The sequence below is a fragment of the Dipodomys merriami genome, unplaced genomic scaffold (genome assembly GCF_024711535.1).
Source record: "Dipodomys merriami isolate MVZ:Mamm:240054 unplaced genomic scaffold, mDipMer1.0.p SCAF_136, whole genome shotgun sequence".
NCBI classification, from domain to species: domain Eukaryota; kingdom Metazoa; phylum Chordata; class Mammalia; order Rodentia; family Heteromyidae; genus Dipodomys; species Dipodomys merriami.
In genome coordinates this window covers 159774-185710 of record NW_027202671.1, presented here as the reverse complement: position 1 = coordinate 185710, position 25937 = coordinate 159774, and the positions used below count along the sequence as shown (strand labels likewise).

Below are 25937 nucleotides of genomic sequence, written 5' to 3'. Positions count from 1 at the left end.
TGGCCTGGTTTGAACGGCCGATCTTCAGATCTCCCCCTCCTGAGTGGCTAGGATTATAGGCGTGAGCCCTGGCGCCCGGCTCCCCTGAAGTTTTAAACTTAGGTACGGGACAGACAGAATAAAACGATCCGCGCTCTAGATTTAAGAGAGGGCTCTTCCCCCTGCAACCTCAAGTCGGCGGCCAGTCTTTCCGGGGGAAAGTCTGCCATTTGCACCGATCCCCTTACGCGATAGAGGCCTAATAGGGTCGGGGAAGGACCCAGTGCGTTTCGAAGCTTGATCGTCCTGAGAGGGGCCTGAGGGTGCGGCTGGCATCTCGCGCACACAACCCTTACTCGAAGCACGCCGGCCTCTTCACCGTTCTAGAGGAAGCTCGCCCACGTCCCTTTGCGCCTGCGCGGCCACACCCTACGCTCCTTCGCGCTCCGCCTCCTGATCAAGCTGAGGCTCCTTGGGACTTGGGCAGCACTTCACGACAGTGTCGTCGCTTTCCGGCTGGCCGCGCAGGTGCTGATGTGTCGAGGGGGCGGAGCCTAGGCTGGTGGACTTGGGTGGTGCTGCTGGCAGCGGCCGCACGGTGGTATGGCTGTGTCCCGGTCCGCGCGGGCCCCCCTCGACTCAGGTAGGGTTGGGGGCGGCCGGGCAGGCGCAGAGAGAAGGACGCTGGTTTCAGAGGGGCGGAGCCGGAGACGCCTAGTGGGACCTAGAGAATGTGAGGTTGGGGACCGTGGAGATCCTGAGAGGGGGAAGTTTCTGGTAGTCAGAGATCAGAGAACCAGGTGACATTACCCCTGGGCTGTTAAGGCGGGAAGTGCTGAGATTTGGAGTGGAGACAGGCTTCAACTCTGCTCACACATGGTCTCTTCTCATTGGTTGTAGATAAAGGACAGAAAGACAAGCCTGGACAGACCTCAGGGCCCACGCCAGGCAGCCAAATGGGAAAACTTCTGGGCTTTGAATGGAAAGATTTATCTAGCTGGCAGAGGCTAGTGACCTTGCTTAATCGACCAACGGATCCAGCAAACCTGGCTGTCTTTCGTTTTCTCTTCGGTGAGTCCCCTTTTGGGGTGGTAGCACTTATAGATATATCAAGTGTATCATCCTCTTAGCCCAGTTAACTGAGGGAGTTTTGCTCCCTGGACACATTAGACAATATATACAGACATTTTTAGTTGTCACAACTTGAGGGGTGGAGGAATAGTTGACTGCTAACATCTGTGCAGGCACCTGGGATGCTGCTCCTTGGTGTCTTGTGATGCACTGGCAACCGTCCCAGCAAATAATTAACCAGCTTGGTTAATGTTACTAAACCAGAGATTGAGAAACCCTGCCTTAAGCAAGCCCCTTATTCAAATATCACTTTTTTGTTGGGAATGCCAAGAAGGAAAAACAATGTTGGGAAGGATCCCTTGCAGCAGTTCCTATAGCTCAGTGAGATGTATCTGTTATAAATGTTAGAACCCTGGGCTGGGAAGGTGGCTCAGTGGTAGAGTGCTTGCCTTGCATGTATGAGGCCCTGGGTTGGATTCCTCAGCACCACATATGCAGAAAAAGCCGGAAATGGCCCTGTGGCTCAAGTGGTAGAGTCCTAGTCTTGAGCTAAGAGCTAAGGGACAGCACCCAGGTCTAGAGTTCAGGCCCCACGACCAAATAAATAAATAAAAATAAAAATGTTAGAACCCTAACAGCTTTGTTTTTTGTATCTGTGCTGATACCGGGGCTTGAACTCAAGAGCCTGGGCACTATACCTTAGCCTTATCACTCAATCACATCTCCACAGTTGTGTGTGTGTGTGTGTGTGTGTGTGTGTGTGTGTGTGTGTGTGTGTGTGTGTGTGTGTGTGTGTGTGTGTGTGTGTGTGTGTGTGTGTGTGTGTGTGTGTGTGTGTGTGTGTGTGTGTGTGTGTGTCTAGTATTTGACTTCTGGGCCTGACCTTGCTAAGCAAGTGATTTACCACTTGAACCATATTTCCAGTTATAGAACTCTATTTTCTTAGCATTTTGTACATTTCCCTCATTTAACTGTTTCTAAAACCCTATGAAGTATTATAACTCACTTTTTTTTTTTTTTTTTTTGGTCATGGGGCTCGAACTCTGGGCTTGGGCGCTGTCCTTCAGCTCTTCAGCGCAAGGTGAACACTACCACTTGAGCCACAGAGTCCCTTCCAGTTTTCTGGTAGAGATAAGAGTGTCAGACTTTCCTGCCCAGACTGGCTTTGAAGTGTGATCCTCAGATCTCAGCCTCCTGAGTAGCTAGGATTACAGGCGTGAGCCAACTGGCATTAACCCACTTTTCACAAAGTGGAATTGGCTCACTGAGCTGTGAGGACTATTTGATGCGTGATTAACATACTGCCTTGTGACAATAAGCTCAGTAGATTTTGTTGAATAACTGGCAGTGCCAAAATTAGACAAGAAGTCTGGTAGTCTTGGAGCTAGTCATGCTCAATTGTGTTCTAGTGTATTCTATAACTTCTTCAGTTGAAGCATAATGTTCCCTCCCCTATTGCCTTTACAGCATTCTTGATGGTACTGGACATTCCCCAGGAGCGGGGACTCAGCTCCTTAGACCGAAAATACCTAGATGGACTGGATGTGTGCCGCTTCCCCTTGCTGGATGCTCTGCGTCCCCTGCCACTTGACTGGATGTATCTTGTCTACACTATCATGTTTCTGGGTGAGGACAACTGTGGGAAAGATGGGAGTATTGACTGGCCTTTCAGAAACACAGAAATAAGAAGCGTGCTGGTGAATGACAAGTCTTGGGCGCCTATTTCACTTCTCCTGTGATTCAGTTTCATACTGCTGCTCTGTGTGTCATGTGAGCTGGGATCCCATAACTTTTCTTAAAATATTAAGATAACACTCAATTTTCACTTGGTTTTACCTGTTATAAACTATCAATGACTTTTTAAAATCCCAGTCACAGCCTATCCCAGGGAAGTTGGGCCTGTGGTGACTCTTCTTAATCCTCTCCCCACAAATCTCAGGGGCACTGGGCATGATGCTGGGCCTGTGTTACCGGATAAGCTGTGTGTTATTCCTGCTGCCATACTGGTATGTGTTTCTCCTGGACAAGACATCATGGAACAACCATTCCTATCTGTATGGTTTGTTGGCCTTTCAGCTGACATTCATGGATGCAAACCACTACTGGTATGAATCTGGGGGTTTATGGGGAAGGGTTGGCTGGGTAAAGATGCTTATCAGAGATAGGAACCCAGTGGAGTCCTAGAAATTGTCCTTGTGGGAATATTTTAAACTATATTTTGTAAAATACAGTTACATGGTCACACTTAAGTGGATTTGGGAGGGGGAAGGGCCAGACAGCTAGGGTGATTGCAATGACCAAAAGCAAAATGGTTCTACCCATTTACTCTTTCCATATCTCTCTAGGTGCCTTGATTTATCCACTTCCTGTAACCTCTTAGTAAGAAGACGGAAAGACTAAAGCCAGATATAGCTGTTTTCAGATACTCCAAGGGTGCTTATATGTGAGAGAGAAAGCAGATTTCTTTCTTTCTTTTTTTTTGTCTGTGTGAGCCCAGAGGGGCAGAGTTAGAGCCAAGAGTAGATATTACTGTGAAATGGAGATGACATCAAGAGGAGATGGACAGACCAAGGCTGCTCAGCAGGATAGGGAGGAAATAACCCTCCCCCATCTCTGGCTTAGGTGACCACCTCTTAAGGAATATGGGCAAAGGATTTGGAGTAGGGTGGCAGAACACATGACCTTAAGGACTTCTCATTGGTTATGAGCAAAGCAAATATGAAATGTCAGTAATATGGGTATAGGAACAACATCTCAAATACTAAATTCATTAGCAGTCATCAGTATGCATCATTGATGAATACATACAAATTCCCTTTCTGTAAAACTTTATTATTATTATTATTATTTTTTGTCAGTTGTGGGGCTTGAACTCTGGGCCTGGGCACTGTCCCTCAGTTCTTCAGCTTAAGGCTAGTGCTCTACCACTTGAGCCACAGCACTATTGCCTGTTTTCTGAGTGGTTTATTGGAAATAGAGTTTCACATACTTTCTTGCCAGGGCTGGCTTTGAACTGCGATCCTCAGATCTCAGCCTTCTGAGTAGTTAGGATTACAGGTGTAAGCCACCTGGGCCTGGCTCTGTGAAACTTTTTGATTCTGTTTTTTGTATGGAGGATTAAACCCAGGGCTTTTTGCATGTTAAGTGTTTACTTTAATGATAATGAGCTATATCACTATTCAGCAGACCCCACTTGTGTAAAACTTTCAACTTTTTTTTTTTGTCTGCCTGGGTCTTTTTTTTAAATACATATTTTTTATTGTAAAGATACTGTACACCTGCTTAAAAAAAAGATAACTGTACAGAGAGGTTATTGTTACACGAGTAAGGTAATGAGTACATTTCCTATCGAGCATTGTTATCCCTCCTTTGTTTTTCCCTACCATCCCTTCCCTCCCACTCCTCTCTCCCCCTTCTCACCCTGCTTTCCCCCCCCCCCCCCCCCCAGTCCTGGGTCTTAAACTCAGGATTTGGGTATTGTCCCTGATCCTCTTTGTGTTCAAGGCTAGTGCTCTACCACAGCACCACTTCTGGCTTTTTCTGAGTAGTTTGTTGGATGCAAGAGTCTCATAGACTTTCCTGCCTGGGCTGGCTTTGAACCATAGTCCTCAGATCTCAGCCATCTGAGTAGCTAGGATTATAAGCATGAGATGCTGGCACTTGGCTAACTTTCATCTCCTTTAGGATGTCTAGCTATCAGGTTTATGATGTTGAGGTTTATGTTATTCTTATTTGGAAGTACTAGAGTTTGAACTTAAGTCCTTGTGCTTGCTAGGCAAGTGATAATACCACTTGGGTTATGGCCTCCAACTGCTTGTTTGTTTGTTTGTTTAGAAAAATCTGTGACTCTTACCACCAATTAATCACAGAACAAGCATCAGATCTATAAGTATTAGCTAATTCTGTACATTCTGCTGTGGAATTATTTGAATTTTTCTAATTTCTTAATTTTTTTTGGTAAAGTTGAGGATCAAATTGAGGGCCTTAGCTGGGCACCAGTGGCTCACGCCTGTAATCCTAGTTACTCAGGAGGGTGAGATCTGAGTATCACAGTTCAAAGCTAGCCCGGGCAGAAAAGTATGTGAGACTCTTATCTCCAATAAACTATTCAGAAAAAGCCAGAAGTGGCGCTGTGTCTCAAGAGGTAGAGCAGTAGCCTTGAGCACAAAGAGGCTTATGGACAGCATCCAGGCCCAGAATTCAAGCCCCGACCAGCAAAGAAAAAAAAATGAGGGCCTTGCAAATGGCTAGGCAAGTACTATATAATTAAGTCAAAGTTCCACCCTAGGATTTTTAAGATAATTCACTGAGCTGGTTGCTGGTAGCTGGTAGCTCATGCCTGTAATCCTCATTATCAGGAGGTTGAAGTCTAAGGATCTCAGTCTGCTAGAGCAGACAAATCCTAAAGATTTTTTTCCCCCAATTAACTAACAGAGAAGCTGAAAGTGGAAGTGTGGTTCAAGTGGTAGAGTGCCAGCCTTGAGTGAAAAAATGTAAGCAAGAGTGTTAGGTCCTGAGTTCAAGCCTTATTACCAGCAAAAAAAAAAATTGTCAATACATTGTATAGCTAGGTATGGTAGCTCAATGCCTGTAATCTCACCCTAGAGGTAGAAACAGGAGGATTGAGAATTTGACGCCAGCCTGGGCTACCTAGCAAAAGCCTATCTCAAAAAACAAAACAAAAGAATAAATGATAATACACTAAACATGCATATGAACATGTATGTATATTTACTTAAATCTTTAGCTTTTCAGAAATTCCCCAAATTTATTCTCTAGGCATATTCTAGACTTTGATCCTTTGGTTCCTGAGTTGACTTGACTAGGACAAACTCAATTGTGAGCTAATAATACACATTGAACCTTTTATTATAATTTATTACAGTCACTGATATGGTTAAACATAACAATTTCATGATGGTGTAAGAGCATACCTGTAGAGCTATTATGTTATTCACTTGATATAATCAATAAATTACATGATAAAGTAAGCTTTGTGTTACATCATCTTACCCATCAGTAGACTAATGCAAGTGCTCTGAGTACCTTTAATGTGGCCTGCCAAACTAGGATATTTAGCAGGTTATGTATATTAGAGACATTTTCAACTTACAGTTGTTACTAAGATATAACCTTGCTGGGCACTGGTGGCTCACACCTGTAATCCTAGCTATTCAGGAAGCTGAGATCTGAGGAGTGCTTTTCAAAGCCAGCTCAGGCAGGAAAGACCATGAGACTTATCTTCAACTAACCAACGGTAAACCAAAAGTGGAGCTGTGACTCAAAGTGGTAAAGCACTAGTCTTGAGCAAAAGAACTCAGGAGCAGTGCCTAGGCCCTGAGTTCAAGTCCTATGGCTGACAAAACAAACAAACAAAAAACATGAAACATAAAAGTCCATTTTAGGTTAGGAACAGTTATATTAGGAATATTTCTTTTTATGACTTGATCACTATTAGAATTTGTTCCTATATTTCTAAAAGTTTCAGAGTAGCCCAGAGGGTCAGAGAGGACACAAGAGATTACTGAGGTAGATTTGCCATAATTAAAAGGAAAAGTAGATATGACTAAGAAACTCCTCCGTGTTTTACCCCTCTTGGTGTAGGTCTGTGGATGGCCTGCTGAATTCCCGTAAGAGGAATGCCCATGTGCCCCTTTGGAACTATGCAGTACTGCGTGGCCAGGTATGGGATTGGAAGACAGGAAGTGTCCCTTGACAGCCATCCCATTGCCAAAAAGTCACTTCTGTGCTTCATGACTTCTTCCTTGGTGCTTAGTATTGTGCCTGGCATAGGTAGAATGTAAATAAGTGTTGGATGACTGAATATTTGAGATGAATAGAGGCATGTACCTCTTCTGCCTTGGGCCCTAGACTAGATCAGAACCTACTTAATTCTTGACTGTTTGTAGAAAACATAGTTCCTTCCTTTTTGTTTGAACATTTGTGTTGCATATTGTGTCTGCAGATCTTCATTGTGTATTTCATTGCGGGTGTGAAAAAGCTGGATGCAGACTGGGTTGAAGGTTATTCCATGGAACACTTGTCCCGGCACTGGCTCTTCAGTCCCTTCAAGTGAGTAGAAGGCAGGGTTGAAGCCTTGTTAGGCATAGATAGAGTAAGAGACTCGTGTTCTTCAGGACTGCAGTAATGGCTGCTCCCTGAATTTGCCTCACACCTTCCCCTGTGCACTCATCTCCCTTTAGAGCCAAAGACAGTCAGTGACATTAAAGAATTGAAGCCTAGCTGAAGACTTAAGGCATACAGCAGAGATGGGCAAGAAGGGCAAAATAAATAAAGAAGGGGCCAGAACTAGTACCCCCAGAACTTGTATTGGGGATTGCTTTTGTCCTTAAGAGCTAAGAGCTCCTTAGCAAGTATGTTGAGGATGGACAGCTATAGTTCTTGCTCTGTCAAAACCATTACCAACTCTAAAGCAAAGGTTTACCTCTGATTTTCTTTCTTCCTCTCATTTTATTTTGGTTGCTTTTTCTTTCTGTATTATGTTCTACTCCCTACATTAGAGAGGCATCCACTGTTTAAAAGTTTCTTTTCATTCATACCTTCTGAGGAACGTGGTTCCCACAATACATACACTTCCCAATTAATTTGATCCTAGGAGATCTGTTCTTGCTCAGTACATACGGTATTTTGGGGCAGGGAGACACCTGAAAATGTAAAGGGCTTGGGAAATTCACTGTAGAGTATTTTTGTGGGTGGTTAGATATGTAAGCACTATCTACCTCAATGGTAGGGTGGATCCTTTTCAAGGACAGGGTACCAGATGCAGATGTACATTGTTCTGTTAGGTACTGGGATTGCTGGGTTCCCCAGTGAGCTGGAGGTGGACATTTGTCTGTCTCTGCAGATTGGTGTTGTCCGAGGAACTGACTAGCCTGCTGGTGGTACATTGGTGTGGATTGCTTCTTGACCTCTCAGCTGGTTTCCTGCTCTTCTTTGATGTCTCAAGATCTATTGGCTTCTTCTTCGTATCCTACTTCCACTGCATGAATTCTCAACTCTTCAGCATTGGTCAGTACCTGTAGCTTGGCAGGAAACCTGCACACAGGTTTGTCAAGGGGACTGGTAAGAGGCAGTGTCTGCAAGTGGGAGATAGTGAATACAGAAACTTAATTAGGAGGATTAAGAGGATTGGGCTTTCTGGGCTCAGTATGTTTCATAATGAGAAAGAATAAATGTCCTATACTTAAGACCTTCTTTTCCCTCCAATCCTGGGGCTTGAACTAGGTCTGAGCTCCTTTTGCTTAAGGTTAGCACTCTACCACTGGAGCTACAGAGCTACTTCCAGCTTGTTCTGTGATTAATTGGTGGTAAGAGTCACAGATTTTCCTGCCCAGTTTGGCTTTCAACTGCAGTCCTCAAATCTCAGCCTCTTGAGTAGCTAGGATTACAGATGTAAGCCACAGGTGCCCAGCTCATACAAAACATTTTTACATTGGCTCTTAAAAGTGTCTTTATGATGACAAGATACAATGTTCCTATAGAATTTAGCATGGGGATAAGATGACTATTGTAGGCCTAAATTCGGTAAAGATATGATTCCATTGTCCAATCCCCCAAAGACACTGACAGTTTCTTGAAGTAAACATTTTGATTACTTCATTTCATTTGATTCAAGTTTTTCTTTTTCTTTCTTTCTTTCTTTCTTTTTTTTTTTGGGGGGGGGTCCAGTCGTGAGCCTGAACTCTGGGCGCTGTTCCTCTGCTCTTCAGCTCAAGGCTAGTGCTCTACCACTTGAGCCACAGCGCCACTTCTGGCTTTTTTCTTTTTGCTTATGTGGTGCTGAGGAATCGAACCCAGGGCCTCATGCATGCAAGGCAAGTGCTCTACCACTGAGCCACCTTCCCAGCCCCTCAAGTTTTTCTTAATATCTCTATGCTAGGCAGCAAAAGGTACATGGAAACTGCTGCCTCATCAATCCATTTGAACTTGGAGCTTGAATTTAGGACCTGGGAGCTGTTCCTGAGCTGCTTAAGGCTAGCACTCTACCACTTTAGTCACAGTGCCACTTCTGGTCTTTTCTGAGTAGTTTATTGGAGGTGAGAGTCTCCTGAACTTTCCTGCCCAGACTGATCTTGAACTGTGATTCTTAGATCTTAGCCTCCTGCGTAGCTAGGATTACAGGTATGAGCCACCAGCTAAGAACTATTTTTAAGTGGAATATCTGGGAGATGCTTCTTAAGGGAAGGTGGTTCAGGGAGTCCAAACAGAGTCCTAAAGTATTTCCTTCTTGCTTTCTTAGGTATGTTCCCCTATGTCATGCTGGCCAGCAGTCCTCTCTTCTGCTCCCCTGAGTGGCCTCGGAAGCTGATATCCCACTGCCCGAAAAGCCTACAGGAACTGTTGCCCCTCAAGGCTGCTCCTCAACCCAGTGCTTCCTGTGTATATAAGAGGAGCCGGACCAAAAGTGGCCAGAAGCCAGGACTGCGCCATCAGCTGGGAACAGCCTTTACCCTGCTCTACCTTCTTGAGCAGCTGTTCCTGCCCTATTCCCATTTCCTTACCCAGGTTTGTAAGACCTCCAGGTATATAGCAGAGGGTGCACTTGGAAAGCAGTGGAGGTGACAGTAGTTGAGAAGGAAAGGGGCTGGACCTCAGCTGAGCTGACTTCCCCTCTGCTTTGTCCTCCCAGGGTTATAACAACTGGACAAACGGGCTGTATGGCTATTCCTGGGACATGATGGTACATTCCCGCTCCCACCAGCATGTGAAGATCACATACCGTGATGGCCTTACTGGCGAGCAGGGCTACCTTAACCCTGGGGTGAGATGTCTGATGCTGACAGCTGACTGTTCTTTACAGCTCCTTTGAGTTTTGGGGCCGATTTGATCCTTTATACCTAAGCAAATATGGGTCCCTGCTTTTTCTCAAAAGTCAGAATGAACTTTTTTTTTGGTGCCAGTCCTGGGGCTTGAACTCAAGGCCTAGGCACTGTCTCTGAGCTTCTTTTGCTCAAAGCTAGCACTCTACCGCTTGAGCCACACTGCCACTTCTGGCTTTTTTCTGTTTATGTGGCACTGAGGAATCAAACCCAGAGCTTCGTGCATGCTAGGCAAACACTCTACCACTAAACCACATTCCTACCCCCCCCCCCTTTTTTGAATGTGGGGAGAGATTGGACAATGATTGGCACTTATTTAGACAGCTTTGATGTAGGAAAGGTAGGTATCAGTAACCTAGTAATGGAAAATTCATCCCCAAAGATAAGTTCCTTTTTTTTTTTGGCCAAAATAAAGAGCAGACGGAGATCTGTTTGTGCCATTGGCAGTGCATGCTCTGTCTGGGAGATTGATAATGTTGACGTGGGACTAACGGAGGGGTTTGGGACAGGTATTTACACAGAGCCGGCGATGGAAGGATCACGCAGACATGCTGAAGCAATATGCCACTTGCCTGAGCCTCCTGCTTCCCAAGTACAATGTCACTGAGCCCCAGATCTACTTTGATATTTGGGTCTCCATCAATGACCGCTTCCAGCAGAGGTGGGCAAGGGTAGCAGAGAAGGGGAAAAAAAATGAAGCACAGCCTCTCTTTACCCAGATGAATGGCTCATGTTCCCCGTGTTTTCTTGCTTAAAAGAGCCATCCTTTCTAGTGCATGTTGGGGTTGTTATAGTCATAGGCATTGCTGGTCACTTCCAGCAGGGGGCACTGTCATCCTGGAGAAAAGCAAACTGACTTGTGCTTTTCAACCGTTAACACAATGCCTTTTCTCCAGGTGGCCACTAACCCCCATTCTTTCTAGTGCTCCAGGATCTCTTTCCCCTTCTCTCTGCCATGGACTTGCAATAACCAGCTGACACCAGATCATTTCTTCTGTTTGGAAATCCTGTTTCCCCTTCATGGGTACAATGATAAAAGGAACAAAACCAGTTCTGGTGGGTTGGGTGGCTGTGGCCACCTTGGAACATGATTTTCTTCCCTAAGGCTTTTTGACCCTCGTGTGGACATTGTGCAGGCCTTCTGGTCCCCCTTTCAGCGCACACCTTGGGTGCAACCACTCTTGATGGACCTGTCTCCCTGGCGAACCAAGTTACAGGAAATTAAGAGCAGCCTGGACAACCACACCGAAGTAGTCTTCATTGCAGATTTCCCTGGTATGGAGCAAAATGAGGAGAGACTGTGCTCTTTCCTTGGCTTCGTTGGCTAGCAACATTGCATAAGATGGAGTGGTTCCAGAGGTGGGTGGGTTTCAGAGGTGATGGTGTTGAAGGTATGATGTGTCTCTTCTGGCTGGGAGTGAGTTTACTCAACAGTGGGATGGGATGTTCATTTCTGTTGTCCCCGGCAGGGCTGCACTTGGAGAATTTTGTGAGTGAAGATCTTGGCAACACTAGCATCCAGCTGCTGCAGGGGGAGGTAACTGTAGAATTGGTGGCAGAACAGAAGAATCAGACTCTTCATGAGGGAGAAAAAATGCAGGTATTTCACTATTATTTCTCAGGAGGCTGAGATAGGAGGATCATGTTTTGAAGCCAGTTTGAGCAAAACAGTCCATGAAACTTTTTTTGCTCGGTTGTGGGGCTTGAACTCTGGGCTTGGGCACTGTCCCTGCTCAAAGTTCAGCTCAAAGTGAGCACTCTACCTCTTGAGCCACAGTGCCACTTGCGGTTTTCTAGTGGTTTATTGGAGATGAAGAGTCTCACACGGACTATCCTGGCCGGGCTGGCTTTGAACCGTGATTCTCAGATCTCAGCCTCCTGAGTAGCTAGGATTACAGGTGTGAGCCACCAGCGCCCAGCCATGAAACTCTTTAATTAGCCACCAGAAAACTGGAAGTGGCTCTGGGGCTCAAAGTGTTCATAGAATACTATAGTCTTGAATGCCAAAGCTCAAGGACAAGCACCCATGCCCTGAGTTCTAGCCTTATAATCACCAACAAAAAAAAGCTGCAGTAGAGCTGTGACTAAAGTGGTAGAGTATCAGCCTTGAGTGAAAAAAGCCAAGAGCATGAGACCCTGAGTGCAATCAGAAGAAAAAAAGCCAGGTGCCGGTGGCTCACACCTGTAATCCTAGCTACTGAGGAGGCTGAGATCTGAGGATAACGATTCAAAGCCAGCCTGGACAGGAAAGTCCATGAGACTCTTATTTTCAATAAACCACCAGAAAACTGGAAGTGGCGCTCAAGTGGTAGAGTTTTCGCCTTGAGCTGAAGAGCTGAGGGACAAGGCCCAGGCCCACAATTCTCAAGCCCTATGACTGACAAACACAAAAAACAAAACAAACAAACCCAAAGAACTCCACCAGTGGTATAAAGTTTATATGAGTAGGGATCATATTATAGACCAGTACCGTGGAATTTCAAAAAGGAATTTCAGCTGGGTGGGGTGGTATACCACAAAAACAGACAAGGAAAAGGGCTTCAGTTAGGGATGTAGCTCAGAGGTTGAATACACAAACACACACCCCTTGCTTTGGGGACTTTACATAAAATTTCAAAGGTCAGTTTCTTCAGACTCCAAAACACAATGAGGAAAAAACATGGAAGGAAAACGAGTAGGGAGGCTGGCCAGGGAAAAGCTAGAGAGTGAAATATATCCATTTCCTCCCCTTTCTCAGTTGCCTGCTGGAGAATACCATAAGGTGTATACAATATCACCTAGTCCTTCCTGCTACATGTATGTCTATGTCAACACTACAGAGGTCGCACTGGAGCAGGATCTGGCCTATCTGCAAGAATTAAAGGAGAAAGTGGAAAATGGAACTGGTGAGTATGTGAAAGTTGAGATAGCCCTTGGTCTATCAAATGAAGATATTGCCAATGAAGAATGGACTTGATAGAAGGGCCTTCTAAGGGAGTGATTATCTCAGTGATTCTTTTGCTGTCTTCTGGGCAGAAACAGGACCTTTACCTCCAGAGCTGCAGCCTCTGTTGGAAGGGGAAATAAAAGGAGGCCCTGAGCCAACACCTCTGGTTCAGACCTTTCTTAGACGCCAACAAAGGCTCCAGGAGATTGAACGTCGGCGAAATACCCCTTTCTATGAGAGACTCTTGCGTTTCTTGCTGCGAAAGCTGTATGTGTTTCGACGCAGGTCAGTTTCACCCACCCACAGCACTTATCATTTCTGCCAGATTGGTAACTTTTTTTTTTTGGGGGGGGGGGGGGGGTCCAGTCGTGGGCCTGAACTCTGGGGCTGGGTGCTGTCCCTCAGCTCTTCAGCTCAAGGCTAGCGCTCTACCACTTGAGCCACAGCGCCACTTCCGGCTTTTTCTTTTTGCTTATGTGGTGCTGAGGAATCGAACCCAGGGCTTCATACATGCAAGGCAAGCGCTCTACCACTGAGCCACCTTCCCAGCCCCAGATTGGTAACTTTTTGCTAGTGAAGTTAACACTAGATACTCTACCCCAGGAAAGGACAGTCTAGCTCTAGATCTTTCCCCTTGAACTTCTCTCCCTGATTTAGTGTAAGTGGCTGGTGACTGACGACCCACTATTCTACTTCACCTTCCCTTTTATTTATTCCTGCCCTACCCTTGTATCTACCAGACTGCACAAACAGGGTACCCTTCCAGCTGGGATATGGAAAGGTCACTGAGGGTGACATCTCATACTACGGGGGGGCCGATCTAGGGACCATGTGCCTCCAAGGTTTTTTTTTTTTTGTCCTGCTACTTGAACTCTGGGCCTGGGCACTGTCACTCAGCTCTTCAGCTCAAGCCAAGTGCTCTATCACAGCACCATTTCCGGTATTCTGATGGTTTATTGGAGATAAAGTTTCATGGCTTTTCCTGCCTGGGCTGGTTTTGAACTGGGATCCTCAGATCTCAGCCTCCTGAGTAGTTAGAATTACAGGCATGAGCCACCAGTGCCTGGCTTCTTAAGTATTTTACTAGAACTAAGTTGAAAGTTTAGACTGGCTAAACTTTTTTAAATGACTTTTTCTTGTTTTTCAGCTTCCTGATGACTCGAATTTCACTTCGAAATCTGCTCCTAGGCCGTCCTTCCCTAGAGCAGCTGGCCCAAGAGGTGACATATGCAAACTTGCGACCCTTTGAGCCAGTCACAGAATCAAGTCCTTCAAATGGAGATTATTCAAATCTTGATATTCCTGAGCCAGATGCTGAACATAACCACCCAGATTTATAAAGGGGCCCAGATATTTAGTGCAGATGTAGAAACAGCCAACCACAGGCCTATTATTTGTGCAATGGACATATATTTGAGAGTTATTTTTAATGCTTTTTTTCCTTCAAAGCTCTTTGATAGCTTGTAAGAGCTAAGGAAATAAAGCAATTTTTTTTTTTTTTTTTTTTTGGTGGGGAGGGGGCGTTGTACTAGGTTTTAAATTCTGGGCCTTAAGCTTGCTAGGCAGTCAGGCACTCTACCATTTGAGCCTCAACCCCAACCATTTTTGCTTTATTTTTCTGATAGGTTCTCATGTTTGTTTATATCCAAGCCAGCTTGGATATAAAGTTGCTAGGTTACAGGCATGTGCCACCATTGCCCAGCTTTTATTGAGATGAAGTGTAATTTTTTGCCTGGGCTGGGGTGTACCAGTTCACTTGATCTCTGGTTCCTCCTGAGTAGTTGGGATTACAGAGAGCCTGGCTAAAGATTTTAAAATCCAGGCAGGACTAAGGGGCCATGAAGTTAAAAGCAATGTGGAATGTCCTCTTAGAATTAAAAGAAAGGAGTGGGTGCTGGTGGCTCATGCCTGTAATCTTAGCTACTCAGGAGGTTGAGGTAGGAGGATTGTGATTCAAAGCCAGCCCAGGCCAGAAAATCCCTGAGACTCGTCTCCAATTAGCCACCAGAAAACCGTAAGTGGTGCTATTGCTGGTGGTAGAGCGGTGGCCTTGAGCTGAAGAGCTCAGGGACAACACTCAGGCTGAGTTCAAGCCCTATAACTGACCAAAAAAAAAAAAAAAAGAATAAAAAGGCTAAGAAATAAATCCTCAGTAACATTAGCCCCATTGCACTGCTGAGGAACAGACTAAATGGGTAAAATAATGTACCCAGACAATCCAGCTGGGCTTAATGGTTTGAACTTTTAAGTCTGTTTAGCTTACCCTACTGCTTGTAATTTTCAGATAACTGAAACCAAAGATTATTTATATATATATATATATATATATATATATACACACACACACACACACACACATATATATACATGTATATATATATATATATATATTTTTCTTTTTTTTTTGCCAGTCAGGTCTTGAATTGGACCTAGGCACTGTCAGAGCTTCTTTTGCTCAAAGCTAGCACTCTACCACTAAAGCCACAGTGCCACTTTTGGTTTTCTGTTTATGTGGTACTGAAGAATCAAACCCAAGGCTTCATTAAGCACTCTACCACTAAGCCACATTCCCAGCTCTAAGGTAATGTTATCTTAATACAGAGAAATCTAGGTGATTGGATAGATCAGTATATTGGGTTTTTTGTTTTTGCTTCGATGTGGGGCTTGAACTCTAGGCCTGGGCATTGTCCCTGAGCTCTTCAGCTCAAGGCTAGCACTCTTGAGCCACAATGCTACTTCCGGCCTTTTATGTAGTGCTGAGGAGGCGAACCCAGGGCCTCATGCATGCAAAGCAAGCACTCTACAGCTGAGCTACCTTCCCAGCCCCTAGATCTGTATTTTGACCAAGCCATGTCTGTGACAGCAACCTTGACTTTTTATCTTGCATTTTCTTTTTATATACTGGTACTGAGGCCTTGGCTTTTGTGATCAGCATTTTGTGCTGGTTAAATGGAGATTAGAGGACTTTTCTGCCTGGGCTCAGAACCACAATTCTGAGATCTTAGTCTCTTTAGTAGCATGGATTGTAGGTGTAACCCACCAGTGCCTAGCTCCATTTACCTAACACTGAATCAACCTTCCGTATATACTTTTTTCATCTTTACCACTTGGATCCTTTTAGTTTTCATTCATACTGGGATCTAGTCAGGATCATGTTTATTAGTACAGGCTAGGACTAAGGAAACTTAATCCAAAGCATTGTGTGGACTATTGATGGGCATGCCACATAGGGTACCCTGAATTACATGGGTTTTGAAGCCTTTCTGCTTTATGGTAAAAGCATACACCTTAGTCTTCCAAGCTAACAGAAGCACATCTTCCATTTGGGAACTCCATGCTGGACACTAAGGTTTGACTCAGGGCCTTGCACCCTCACATTTTTTTTTCACTCATGGCCACATACATCCCTACTTAAGGCTGTTTGCTTATTTGGAGCTTGGGTCTTTAGGTTTGTCTGCCCAGGTTGGCTTCATCCCAAGTAAGATTACGGGCCTGAGCCACCCGGTGCCCCACGGCACCTTTCTTTATACTAGGGTTTGGAATGCAGCACTGAGTGCATGACTTTTCCTTTGTTAGTATACTAACCACCTTCCACCTACACACCAACATTTCCCAAGAAAAGGGGGTCTAGACTAGCAAACAGTAGGCCTAACCTCACCTTAAATTTAAGATGCATTCACCCAATCCTTATTACCGTTGCTTGGCCAACATGGTTATTCTATGGAGCCCAGATTGACATTCTCCTGCATCAACAAGCATATGCTACCCATTAATTTGTAGATTCCTTCAAACTTTTCATTACAAAAATTTCAAAACCTTTTGTAACCCTCCATAGAACTAACATTAGGCAGGTTCACAAAGGCACTGGTAACATGCCTGCAATCCTGGCTATTCAGGAGGCTACAGTCTGAGGACAAAGATTTGAAACTAGCCTTGGCAAGTTTGTAAGGCTATTATCTTCAGTTAACCATCAAAACGCTGGAAGTGGAGTAGCAGCTCAGTGGTAGAGTGCTAACCTTGAGGGAAAAAAAAAAAAATCACAAGGTCCTGAGTTCAATCTTCAAGACAGTCACAAAAAGAAGTTGAGCTACCTGATACCACTTGGCATCATACTGCCAGAAACAGGCCAAATGACTTCATTTCTTTCTTTAGTTCCTAGGTCAAGGCCAATGTAGTTTACTTCTATATAAGCTGTCATAAAGTGTCATTTTCATGTTTTAATTCCTTTTGAAATTGTCTATGTAATAAAAACAACTTTTCAGATTATATGTGACATAGAAATGGTACCACACATTCAGTTTCACTTGCTGTATTACTATAGTGCACTTATATTTTTAGTCCAACTCAATCAGCTTTAATTCCAAAAATCCATGGTGGGAAGTGGCGCTGTAGCTCAAGTGGTAGAGCGCTTGCCTTGAGCTGAAGAGCTGAGGGACAGCACCCAGGCCCAGAGTTCAAGCCCCACAACAGCCAAAAAAAAAAAAAAAACCAAAAATCCATGGTGTTTTGGAGTATAGAATATTATGTCTAAATTATTTTTTTGGGGGGGGAGTCAGGTCATGGGGCCTAAACTTTGGACCTGGGCGCTGTCCCTCAGCTCTTAAGCTCAAGGCTAGTGCTCTACCACTTGAGCAACAGCACCATTTCTGACCTTTTCTGCTTATGTGGTACTAAAGAATCCAACCCAGGGTCTCATGCATGCAAGGTAGGCACTCTACCACTGAGCCACTTCCCCAGCCCTTCTAAATTTGCTTTTTTAAAAAGAAAGCCTATTCTAGCTAGGCACCGGTGGCTCACATCTATAATCCTAGCTACTCAGGAGGCTGAGATCTGAGGATCACTGTTCAAAGCCAGCCCTGGCAGGAAAGACCATGAATGACACTCTTATTTCCAATAAAGCCACCAGAAAACTGGAAGTGGCGCTGTAGCTCAAGTGGTAGAGTGCTTGCATTGAGCTGAGGGACAGTGCCCAGGCCTGGAGTTCAAATCCTATGACCAACAAAAAAAGAAAAAAAAAAAGACTATTCTTCATGTAGGGGTAGCCTTATTAAGTCTATAATGCAAACCCATAAGGAGATAAGAGGATTGAGAAAATTTTTCTGAAATTACTGATTATAATATTCAAAGTCATACAACCACAGCACTTAAAAAAATAATGAACACAGTTAGGGTAGAACCTAGCATTTTTATTTAGATCTTCATTAAACTGTTGGAATTGAGAACCAGACATACGTAATAAACCTCCAAAAATAGATCCTGAAAGGCACTTTCTGCTTAGGGCAAGCAGTCATGGAATAAGCATGTAAACAAGCTGGCTTCTCTGTACCACACCAGCCAAGTCAGCTTTCTCCATGGCCAACTGCACCAGCTCTGCCCTCCCTTCTGTTAACACCACCAGCCAGACCCCCTGTAGGTCTAACCCAAGGTTTTTCTGTAGGACACCTTGGCCTACCTGGGAATGCTGGACACATGTTGTTAAAGGAATCATGGTGTTGAGGAAAAAAAAATTTTTTTTTAAAAAGCTGCCATCTGAGGTGATGGCTTCTCTGTACTTACGCCATACCACAGAATACAATAAATAAGCATTAGAAAATGTTCAAGTATGAAGGGATTTCCTCCTCCCCGCCAAAAGCACTGCTCTCTGAAGGAAGCTGGTTTCTCTGTAGCTACACCAGCTGTTCAGAAAGCTCATTGGACCTGGTTTTGAAAATAAAACAAAGTTAAAAACCCTGGGAGGAGTTATTGTGCAGTGTGGAGTACTCAGTCTTTCTTATAAAGAAAAAAAAAGTTATCTGGTACCAAAGTGTGCAACCTACAGACCCTCAGGTACTGCCCTGTGACTTCTCTGTATGACATCACAAGGGTGCCAAGTGCCTGTTTTTCTAGACTAGGAGTTGGTAAGGTTTGGCTAGTGCTGAAACCATGCATAGGGTTGGTTTACTAAATAAAAACCTTATTACGTACGTCCTCCAAAAGACAGCTAAACGTGGAGAGATTTTGATTTGGTGCTGTTAAAGAGGTGGCAATTAAGAGCATAAGCACCAGGGAGATGGTAACTGCCTTTTTTTTTTTTTGGTCAGGCTAGAGCTCCAACTGGAACCTGCGTTACATGCAAGATTGACTGGATAGGGAACACTCCCTGACAAAGAGCTACATAATTAGAAATGGATCAGATTACAGGGAGGATAAGGGGAAGGGCTTCACATTCATAAGAGCTCAAGACATTACAAATTCATGCTGACAGGGCTATGGCATTGCCAGACAGGCTATAATGGAACTACAAGTACTTTACGTGCACATCACAAGGACATTTTCAGTGTTTGGTGGGAAAGTAAATGCAATAGACTTTGGAGGGTTGGGCAACTGGGTGATAGGGCACAAATTTCGAAGCATTATTTACTACAAGTGGTGTTTGTTTCTAGGCAGTTACATGGTTCACCTATGCTCACTAAATTCATTATAATGGTGAACAAAACACCTAGGGACAGAATAAGCAAGCTCAACTTACAGTCCCCCACAAAAGCTAAAATTCATGTCATTAACTAGAGTGACTGCAACTGATCAGGAGCTGAAAGAGGACAGGAAAATTTAGGAATAAAGGCCCTTTCCCTCAGAGCTTGAAGGCTTCTCTGTAACCTACGCCAACAAGTCTGGGGAAAAAAGGCTAACACTTTCAATATTTAAGTTTTTTGGGCACTTCCCATGGGAAGCTGTCCCTACCAAAGTGGCCATAGGCTGCAGTCCTCTGATAAATTGGCTTCTTCAGATCCAGATCCCTGGAATATATAAGTCCGTAACTTAATATGAAGCATTTAATTAAAATGAAGCAAAACAAACAGCAAGACTCAATTTTCAAGAACTCTGGCAAATGAGTTCAGTTCTCTCTGAGGTATGCTAGGAAAAAAGTTCATGGCAAAAGTATGTTACTTCCCTGGTGTCCAGACTCCTTGCACAGTCCTTATTAGTAACTATAGTTCTTGTTTTCCGGCCCTGGCTTAACAAATATGAAAACTTGTCATTACTTTGAGTTCATGGAATACTTACCAAGGTCACATTGCCGACTATGGTTATTTTCTTTGTAACAACCTTGAACATTCGAATCACTTATCTGTTAATTTCTTAATGTGAAAACCTAAAAGTGTTGTTCACAAAGCCCAATATCGAATATAGTAAACTTTCTAGGGTAGTTTAAGGTACAGAGCAATACAATTTTGTATTTCTCATCTAACTCTCCTCTGAAAACAATTTAAAACAGCATCTTCTAGGAAGTACTTCCCCATTTGAGGAGTCTACCTTTACCTCCTTGGATTTTAATATGTATACACATACTCTCTACTTCTCACTAGCAATAGGCTTTACCATCTTTACCTGACAATGACCCCAGGGCGAAGATCAAAATTCTTCTTCACAATCTCTAATAGTTCTCTCTCACTCTTCTGAGAGGTACCATAATGGAAAATGGAGATAGACAATGGATGAGATACTCCAATAGCGTAAGAGACCTAAAAGGACCCAAATATTTTAAGTCAGTAACTGAAAAACATTCTTAGGTAACACATTGATACAAATGTAGCTATGTACATTATTGAAAATACCCTCCTCCCACACACATGACTTTATTTCAGTTACAATGAAGAGTATATATACCTGAACAAGAACCCTTCTGCACAGACCTCCTTTAACAAGAGATTTTGCCACCCAACGAGCAGCATAAGCAGCTGAACGGTCCACCTTGGTATAATCCTTTCCTGAAAAGGCACCTCCTCCATGAGCTCCCCAACCGCCGTAAGTGTCCACAATAATTTTCCGGCCAGTCAAACCAGCATCACCCTGAAATTACAGGATTTAAATCACTCCAGGCTTAATCCTTCCCACAATAAACAGCTCTAAGTTAGTTTGCCTATTCTGTGTCATGGAAGATTCACATGCTGACATTAGAAAGCCTAGTTAAAAAAAAAAAAAGGTGACAGTCAAAATTTTCCAAGTAACCAATGACCCAAAACAAAGAACACTGAATTTGGTATTACCTGAGGTCCACCAATAACAAATCTTCCACTTGGCTGCAGGTGATAGATTGTATCCTCATCAAGATATTTTGCAGGTACAACAGCTTTGATCACTTTCTCCTTTAGGGCATCCCTCATTTCATCAAGACAAACTTCCTCATCATGTTGAACGGATATAACAATTGTGTGGACTCTGATGGGAAGCACAGCACCTCGATCTTGCATATACTGCACAGTCACCTTGAAAGCAACATAAATCATCAGAACGTAATCCACCAAACAGTAGTTTAGTTTTCTATCCTAAGTCAAGATATCAACCATAATTAAAAAAACTTTATGGATTTTCTGTGCCAGTGTAATGTGAGACACTATACCTTCACCAATCTTTACTTACTTGAGTTTTAGAATCTGGGCGTAACCACGGCAAAGTGCCATTGCGGCGTAGTTCAGCCAGTTTGGCATTTAGCTTGTGTGCTAAGACAATAGTTAAAGGCATACACTCCTCAGTTTCATCAGTGGCATAACCAAACATCAGTCCCTAAAAAAAGGGAAAATTATTCATGTGATCGATCCCAAATTTCAGAATTTGGTATTAGAGGAGAGAGATTCAAACAGCTTCTTACAATACCTGGTCTCCTGCACCAATGTCTTCCTCATTTCGGTCAAGATGAACACCTTGAGCAATATCTGGTGATTGTTGTTCCAAGGCAACCAGCACATTACAAGTCTTGTAGTCAAACCCTATAAACAAAACACAGTAAGTCTCAGGAAATACAAAAAGACCCAAAAAATTCACAATATAACAGTAGCCAAGCCCATTCATGATTCCACTTTCCATCTTTTCACTTGCCCTGAATACTGATTTGAAAATTTTAGGTGTGTGTGTGTGTGTGTGTGTGTATATATATATAGATATAGATATATAGTTTCAAAGGTTTAAATTGCCAACTGTTCTAATAGTATGAAATCTTGCCCCACCCAGGACATGAGACCCTTTGTCCAATATACCCATACTGTATATGCTACCCACCTAAGCACCTAAATAGCTTTTCACTATCAAACAGTGCTTGTACTCAAATATTTATTTTACTGGGGTTGGGAAGGTGGCTCAGTGGTAGAGAGCTTGCCCTGAGCTGAAGAGCTGAGGGACAGCGCTTAGGCCCAGAGTCCAGCCCCACGACTGGACCAAAAAAAAAAATTTTTTTATTTTACTAATATGAATGCTAGAGGTGGGCATCAATGGCTCACACCTGTAATCAGTCCTAGCTACCCAGGAGCCTGAGATCTGAGGATCAAGAGATGGAAACTAGGTGTATAAGAAACATCTCTACTTAATGACAAAAAGCCAGAAGTGGAGCTGTGGCTCAAGTGGTAGAGTACTAGACACAAAAGTTCATGGACCCGTTCCCCCCCAAAAAAGGAATGTTAGAAATTTGAATATATTGAAGAAAAATGTTAAAGTGCTTCCTTTTAGTTAAAAAAAAAAAACATTTTGACATTAGGAAAGAATGTCAGACATTTTAGAAAATGGCTAGGTAAAGCACAGTAAACCTTCAGAAGTGGAGTTAAGGATCAGTAGATCAGTTTTCAGCTGTATTTGTATGTGCAAAAATAAAGAGCCTGGGAGGAGGATTTAAAACACACCTTTGGAAGAATCATCATATCCAATGTGTTTAATGGCTTCACGAACAACTTTCTGGTAGTCAATAGCAGCTCTGGATGTAATTTCCCCAGCAAGAAGAATCATTCCAGTTTTAGCAACAGTTTCTAATAAAAGAGAGGTTCAGATTCAAATGCTATTTTCATAGCAAAAAAACAAAACAAAACCCTTTCAATATATAACCTTTCTACCAGTTAAGCAATGTCCTGAACCTACCACAAGCCACTTTGGCATCAGGATCCTGCTGAAGGTGGGCATCCAGGACAGCATCACTGATCTGGTCACAAATCTTATCTGGGTAGGAAAAAAATCGACTTAATTTCATTAACTCATTATTTACCTGAACCTTGTTATGTTCTTTTCCTTATATTAACTCTTACTTCAAGTTTTTAACCTTATTGTGATTATAACAAACTTTACCAACTTGAAGTTAAACAACTCAGTAGCATAAAACATGGAGATTTAAACTGCTCATTAAAGCACTGCTTTAAACAGAAGCTGTTTGCCAGAATATTGGATATAGCAGTATACATTACTTAGAATTCAGTTCTGGACTGGGAGTGTGGTTTAGTGGTGAGTGCTTGCCTAGCATGCATGAAGCCCTGGGTTCAATTCCTCAGCACCACATAAACAGAAAAGGTCGGAAGAAGTGCTGTGGCTCAAGCGGTAGAATGCTAGCCTTGAGCACAAGGGCCAGGACTGGCAAAAAAAAAAAAAATTCAGTTCTACCTCTAGCAGTCCAGCCACATAAACTCAGAATGGTGACTCATGCCTGATATCCTAGCTACTTAGAAGTCTGAGATCTGAGGATCAAGGTTCAAAGCCAGCCAGGGCAGGAAAGTCTGTGAGACTCTTATCTCCAATTAACCACGAGAAAACCATAAGTGGCCCTGTGGCTCAAGTGGTAGAATGCTCACATTGAGCTGAAGAGCTCAGGCACAATGCCCAGGTCTTTCTTTATCCATCATTTCAAAATATATTTTTTGAAGTTTCAACAAGTATTTTATTAGTGGGCTATTGTAGAAAAAGAAAAAAAGGGACTGTGCAAGTGGCTCAGTGGTACAGCGCTTGCCTTACATGCATGAGGCCTGGGTTCGATTCCTCAGCACCACATAAGCAGGAAAAAAATGGGAGGGCTAGGAATGTGGCTTAGTGGTAGAGTGCTTGCTTAGCATGCATGAAGCTCTGGGTTCGATTCCTCAGTACCACATAAACAGAAAAGGCCAGAAGTGGTGCTGTGGCTAGCTTTGAGCAAAAGAAGGTCAAGGACAGTGTCCCAGCCCTGAGCTCAGGCCCAATGTCTGGCAAAAAAAAAAAAAGAAGAAAAAAAGGGAGAAACATTTTTGCTAATTTTGTAATCAATAATATATGTCCTCTACATGAGACAGTAACTCCACCCCACAAATGTACTGAGCAAACCCCAATGCAACTTGTGATTTGGAAGAACTGGGGCCATATGTAAATCAGTGTCCTTAATCTTGTCAAATGCCACATAGGGCAACAAGAGAAGTCAATTAAAGATAAAAACTTTGAAAGAATTAGGACTTTTATGAACAAAAAAAATAGTAATCACTTGGTTTTATTGCTTGTTCAGGAATAGGAGCTTGCTTAAACAGCCTGGAAAATTCACCGATGTGTTCTTGAAGCTCTTAATTTCAATACATGTCACCCAATATTAGGAAAGAACAAATACCCTCCCCAAAATTTTACAGCCATCCAAAGCCGAATCCAACAAAATGTGCGTTGCAGTCAAGCCAGAAGATCAGACTTAAATCTGAGAACTGCCACAAAAGCCTGTGAGCTTAAATGATCACATTAATGAAGGGCAGATCAAACATCTGGTGAGAGGTAAGCCTTACAACCACACACATTTAAAAAAAAAAAAAAGCCCACAAAAACACCTGACCTTCAAGTAGGTTGCTTGTGAGATTTCCTTATAGGCAAAGCCCACTAACTAGAGAGAAGCAGACCCTGAAATCATGAAGATTAGTTAATTGTGGGAACCTAAGGGCAGTATTATTGAGTGGTGGGATCAAGCCGGGATTGAAAGTTTCTGGGAATGGCTTCAGTGCGTGTAAATTGAACTCCATAATGGCGGTTCAATGGACAAAGCCCTGGGAAGTAAAACCTCCTGTAAGGGTGGTTAAGATCGAGACTTTAAATGGAAACCTCGTGCAATGGGAGCTTACTCTTTAATTCGCGCTTCCCATCCTTTTCACATAACTCCATATAAGGCCTGCCTTCCCCAACACACAGTACTATATTTAGTGAGGAGCTGTCACCTTGAAGGCAAGGCCATGTTCGCTCAAAGCAAGGCTATGTCCGTGTGAGGGTGCCCGGAGCCACTGACAATAAAGATCTGAGGACACTGCGGGGCACGAGTCCCCAGTCGCTCAAACCCGGAGCTCGGGCAGCGGAGGCCCACGGCTCCCCCTCGCCCAGATGCCAGCCACATGCGGCGAACACGTGGTCGAGCTGCAATGCGGGGCGCGCGCTCCCGAAGGCGGACACGAGCACGCGGGGCGGGTCGCCCACTGGAACGGCTCCGGACTACAAGACTCAGAAAAGGAAATAGTCTCCTCCCTGGGCAGGGCAGGGGCTCTCGCGGGCTCCCGCCCTTCTCGTTTTCTGGAATCTTCCTCATTCCGGGAGCGCGCGGCCGGATGGGAGGCCGAGGGGAAGGGGGAGGGGAGCGGCGGCCACGCGCTCGGCACCGGCTGGCTCCACGAGAAAGGCGCGCGGCCGCTGCCCTTGCCCACTGCCCGGAGAGGCGCGGGCTGGGCCACCAGCGCGCCCCAGCCGGCCGAGTCCCCGCCGCCGCCGCCGCCGCCGCCCGCCGCCCCGGCCCCTCACCGCGCTCCAGACCCTCCATCGCCTCACCTGGGTGGCCTTCCCCCACAGACTCGGAGGTGAAGAGGAACGTGCCCTCCTCGATGAACGCCTCGTGGAAGCCGTTGAGCTGCCCGTTCATGTTGGCTGGCGGTGAAAGATCAAGTGGCGGTCAAGCGGTGTCGGGGAGGAAAAAGCAGCGGCCAGGCAACGACTGCGAAATGCGCAAGGCAAAAGGCGAGGTTCCTCTCCCAGCGGGCAGACGGCGCCGAGCGAACGAAGCGGCGGGCGGTGCGGCCCAGTATTTATAGAGCAGCGCCTGCGCGCGCCCGGCTCGGGCCCCGCCCCTCGGCGCCGCGCGCCAATGCGCCACCGGCGCGGGCTCGGAGGCTCGCGAAGGAGGGGGAGGGCGGGGGGGGGAGGAGAGGGAGGGAGAGAGTAGTGCGCCGAGCTGAGCCAGGGCTGAACCAATCTGCAGCCCGGAAGAGGGAGCGGAGACACCTGTCCTTCCGGCCAGGAGTTAGCTTCTTAGGTAATTTTCATAAAAGGGGAACGGATATGGTCGTATATTGGATTTCTGTGTCCTCCGCCGGTGGATGTGGAAGGAAAGGGAGGACTCGGCTTTC

At 44.5% G+C, this 25937-nt stretch overlaps 2 protein-coding genes across 3 annotated transcripts; one reads left to right on the top strand and one right to left on the bottom strand.

The window, feature by feature from the left end:
* The first annotated feature begins 542 nt into the window (after positions 1-542).
* On the top strand, positions 543-17082 carry LOC138825207 (vitamin K-dependent gamma-carboxylase). 2 transcript variants are annotated; one of them, XM_070019593.1, is made up of 15 exons: positions 543-622; positions 880-1050; positions 2518-2676; positions 2990-3155; positions 6655-6733; positions 7016-7122; positions 7916-8079; positions 9311-9576; positions 9701-9832; positions 10400-10551; positions 10996-11165; positions 11360-11490; positions 12628-12775; positions 12906-13101; positions 13964-17082. In XM_070019593.1, the coding sequence occupies exons 1-15, from the start codon at positions 583-585 to the stop codon at positions 14154-14156; spliced, it is 2274 nt and encodes a 757-aa protein (XP_069875694.1). In that variant the 5' UTR covers positions 543-582; the 3' UTR covers positions 14157-17082. The 2 variants fall into 2 exon arrangements, with proteins under 2 accessions (XP_069875694.1, XP_069875695.1); XM_070019594.1 differs by lacking the exons at positions 543-622; positions 880-1050; positions 2518-2676 and adding an exon at positions 3396-3672 and having other exon boundaries at positions 3072-3155.
* An 899-nt stretch (positions 17083-17981) lies between these two features.
* Positions 17982-25597, bottom strand: LOC138825209 (S-adenosylmethionine synthase). The gene is made up of 9 exons (XM_070019595.1): positions 25363-25597; positions 22699-22776; positions 22467-22589; positions 21451-21563; positions 21217-21360; positions 20844-21062; positions 20464-20646; positions 20185-20318; positions 17982-19592 (listed from the first exon to the last, which is right to left on the bottom strand). The coding sequence occupies exons 1-9, from the start codon at positions 25451-25453 to the stop codon at positions 19490-19492; spliced, it is 1188 nt and encodes a 395-aa protein (XP_069875696.1). The 5' UTR covers positions 25454-25597; the 3' UTR covers positions 17982-19489.
* Between the last annotated feature and the right edge of the window lie 340 nt (positions 25598-25937).

Bases quoted from the DNA above. Each gene is read 5' to 3' on its own strand.
- LOC138825207 (XM_070019593.1), top strand. From the start codon at position 583: ATGGCTGTGTCCCGGTCCGCGCGGGCCCCCCTCGACTCAG. The intron at 623-879 runs GTAGGGTTGGGG...CATTGGTTGTAG, and splicing joins GCGGGCCCCCCTCGACTCAG to ATAAAGGACAGAAAGACAAG. The intron at 9,833-10,399 runs GTGAGATGTCTG...GGTTTGGGACAG, and splicing joins AGGGCTACCTTAACCCTGGG to GTATTTACACAGAGCCGGCG.
- LOC138825209 (XM_070019595.1), bottom strand. From the start codon at position 25,453: ATGAACGGGCAGCTCAACGGCTTCCACGAGGCGTTCATCGAGGAGGGC. The intron at 21,564-22,466 runs GTGTGTTTTAAA...TTTTGTTTATAG, and splicing joins ATATGATGATTCTTCCAAAG to GGTTTGACTACAAGACTTGT. The intron at 21,361-21,450 runs GTATTGTAAGAA...CCCTTTTTTTAG, and splicing joins ACATTGGTGCAGGAGACCAG to GGACTGATGTTTGGTTATGC.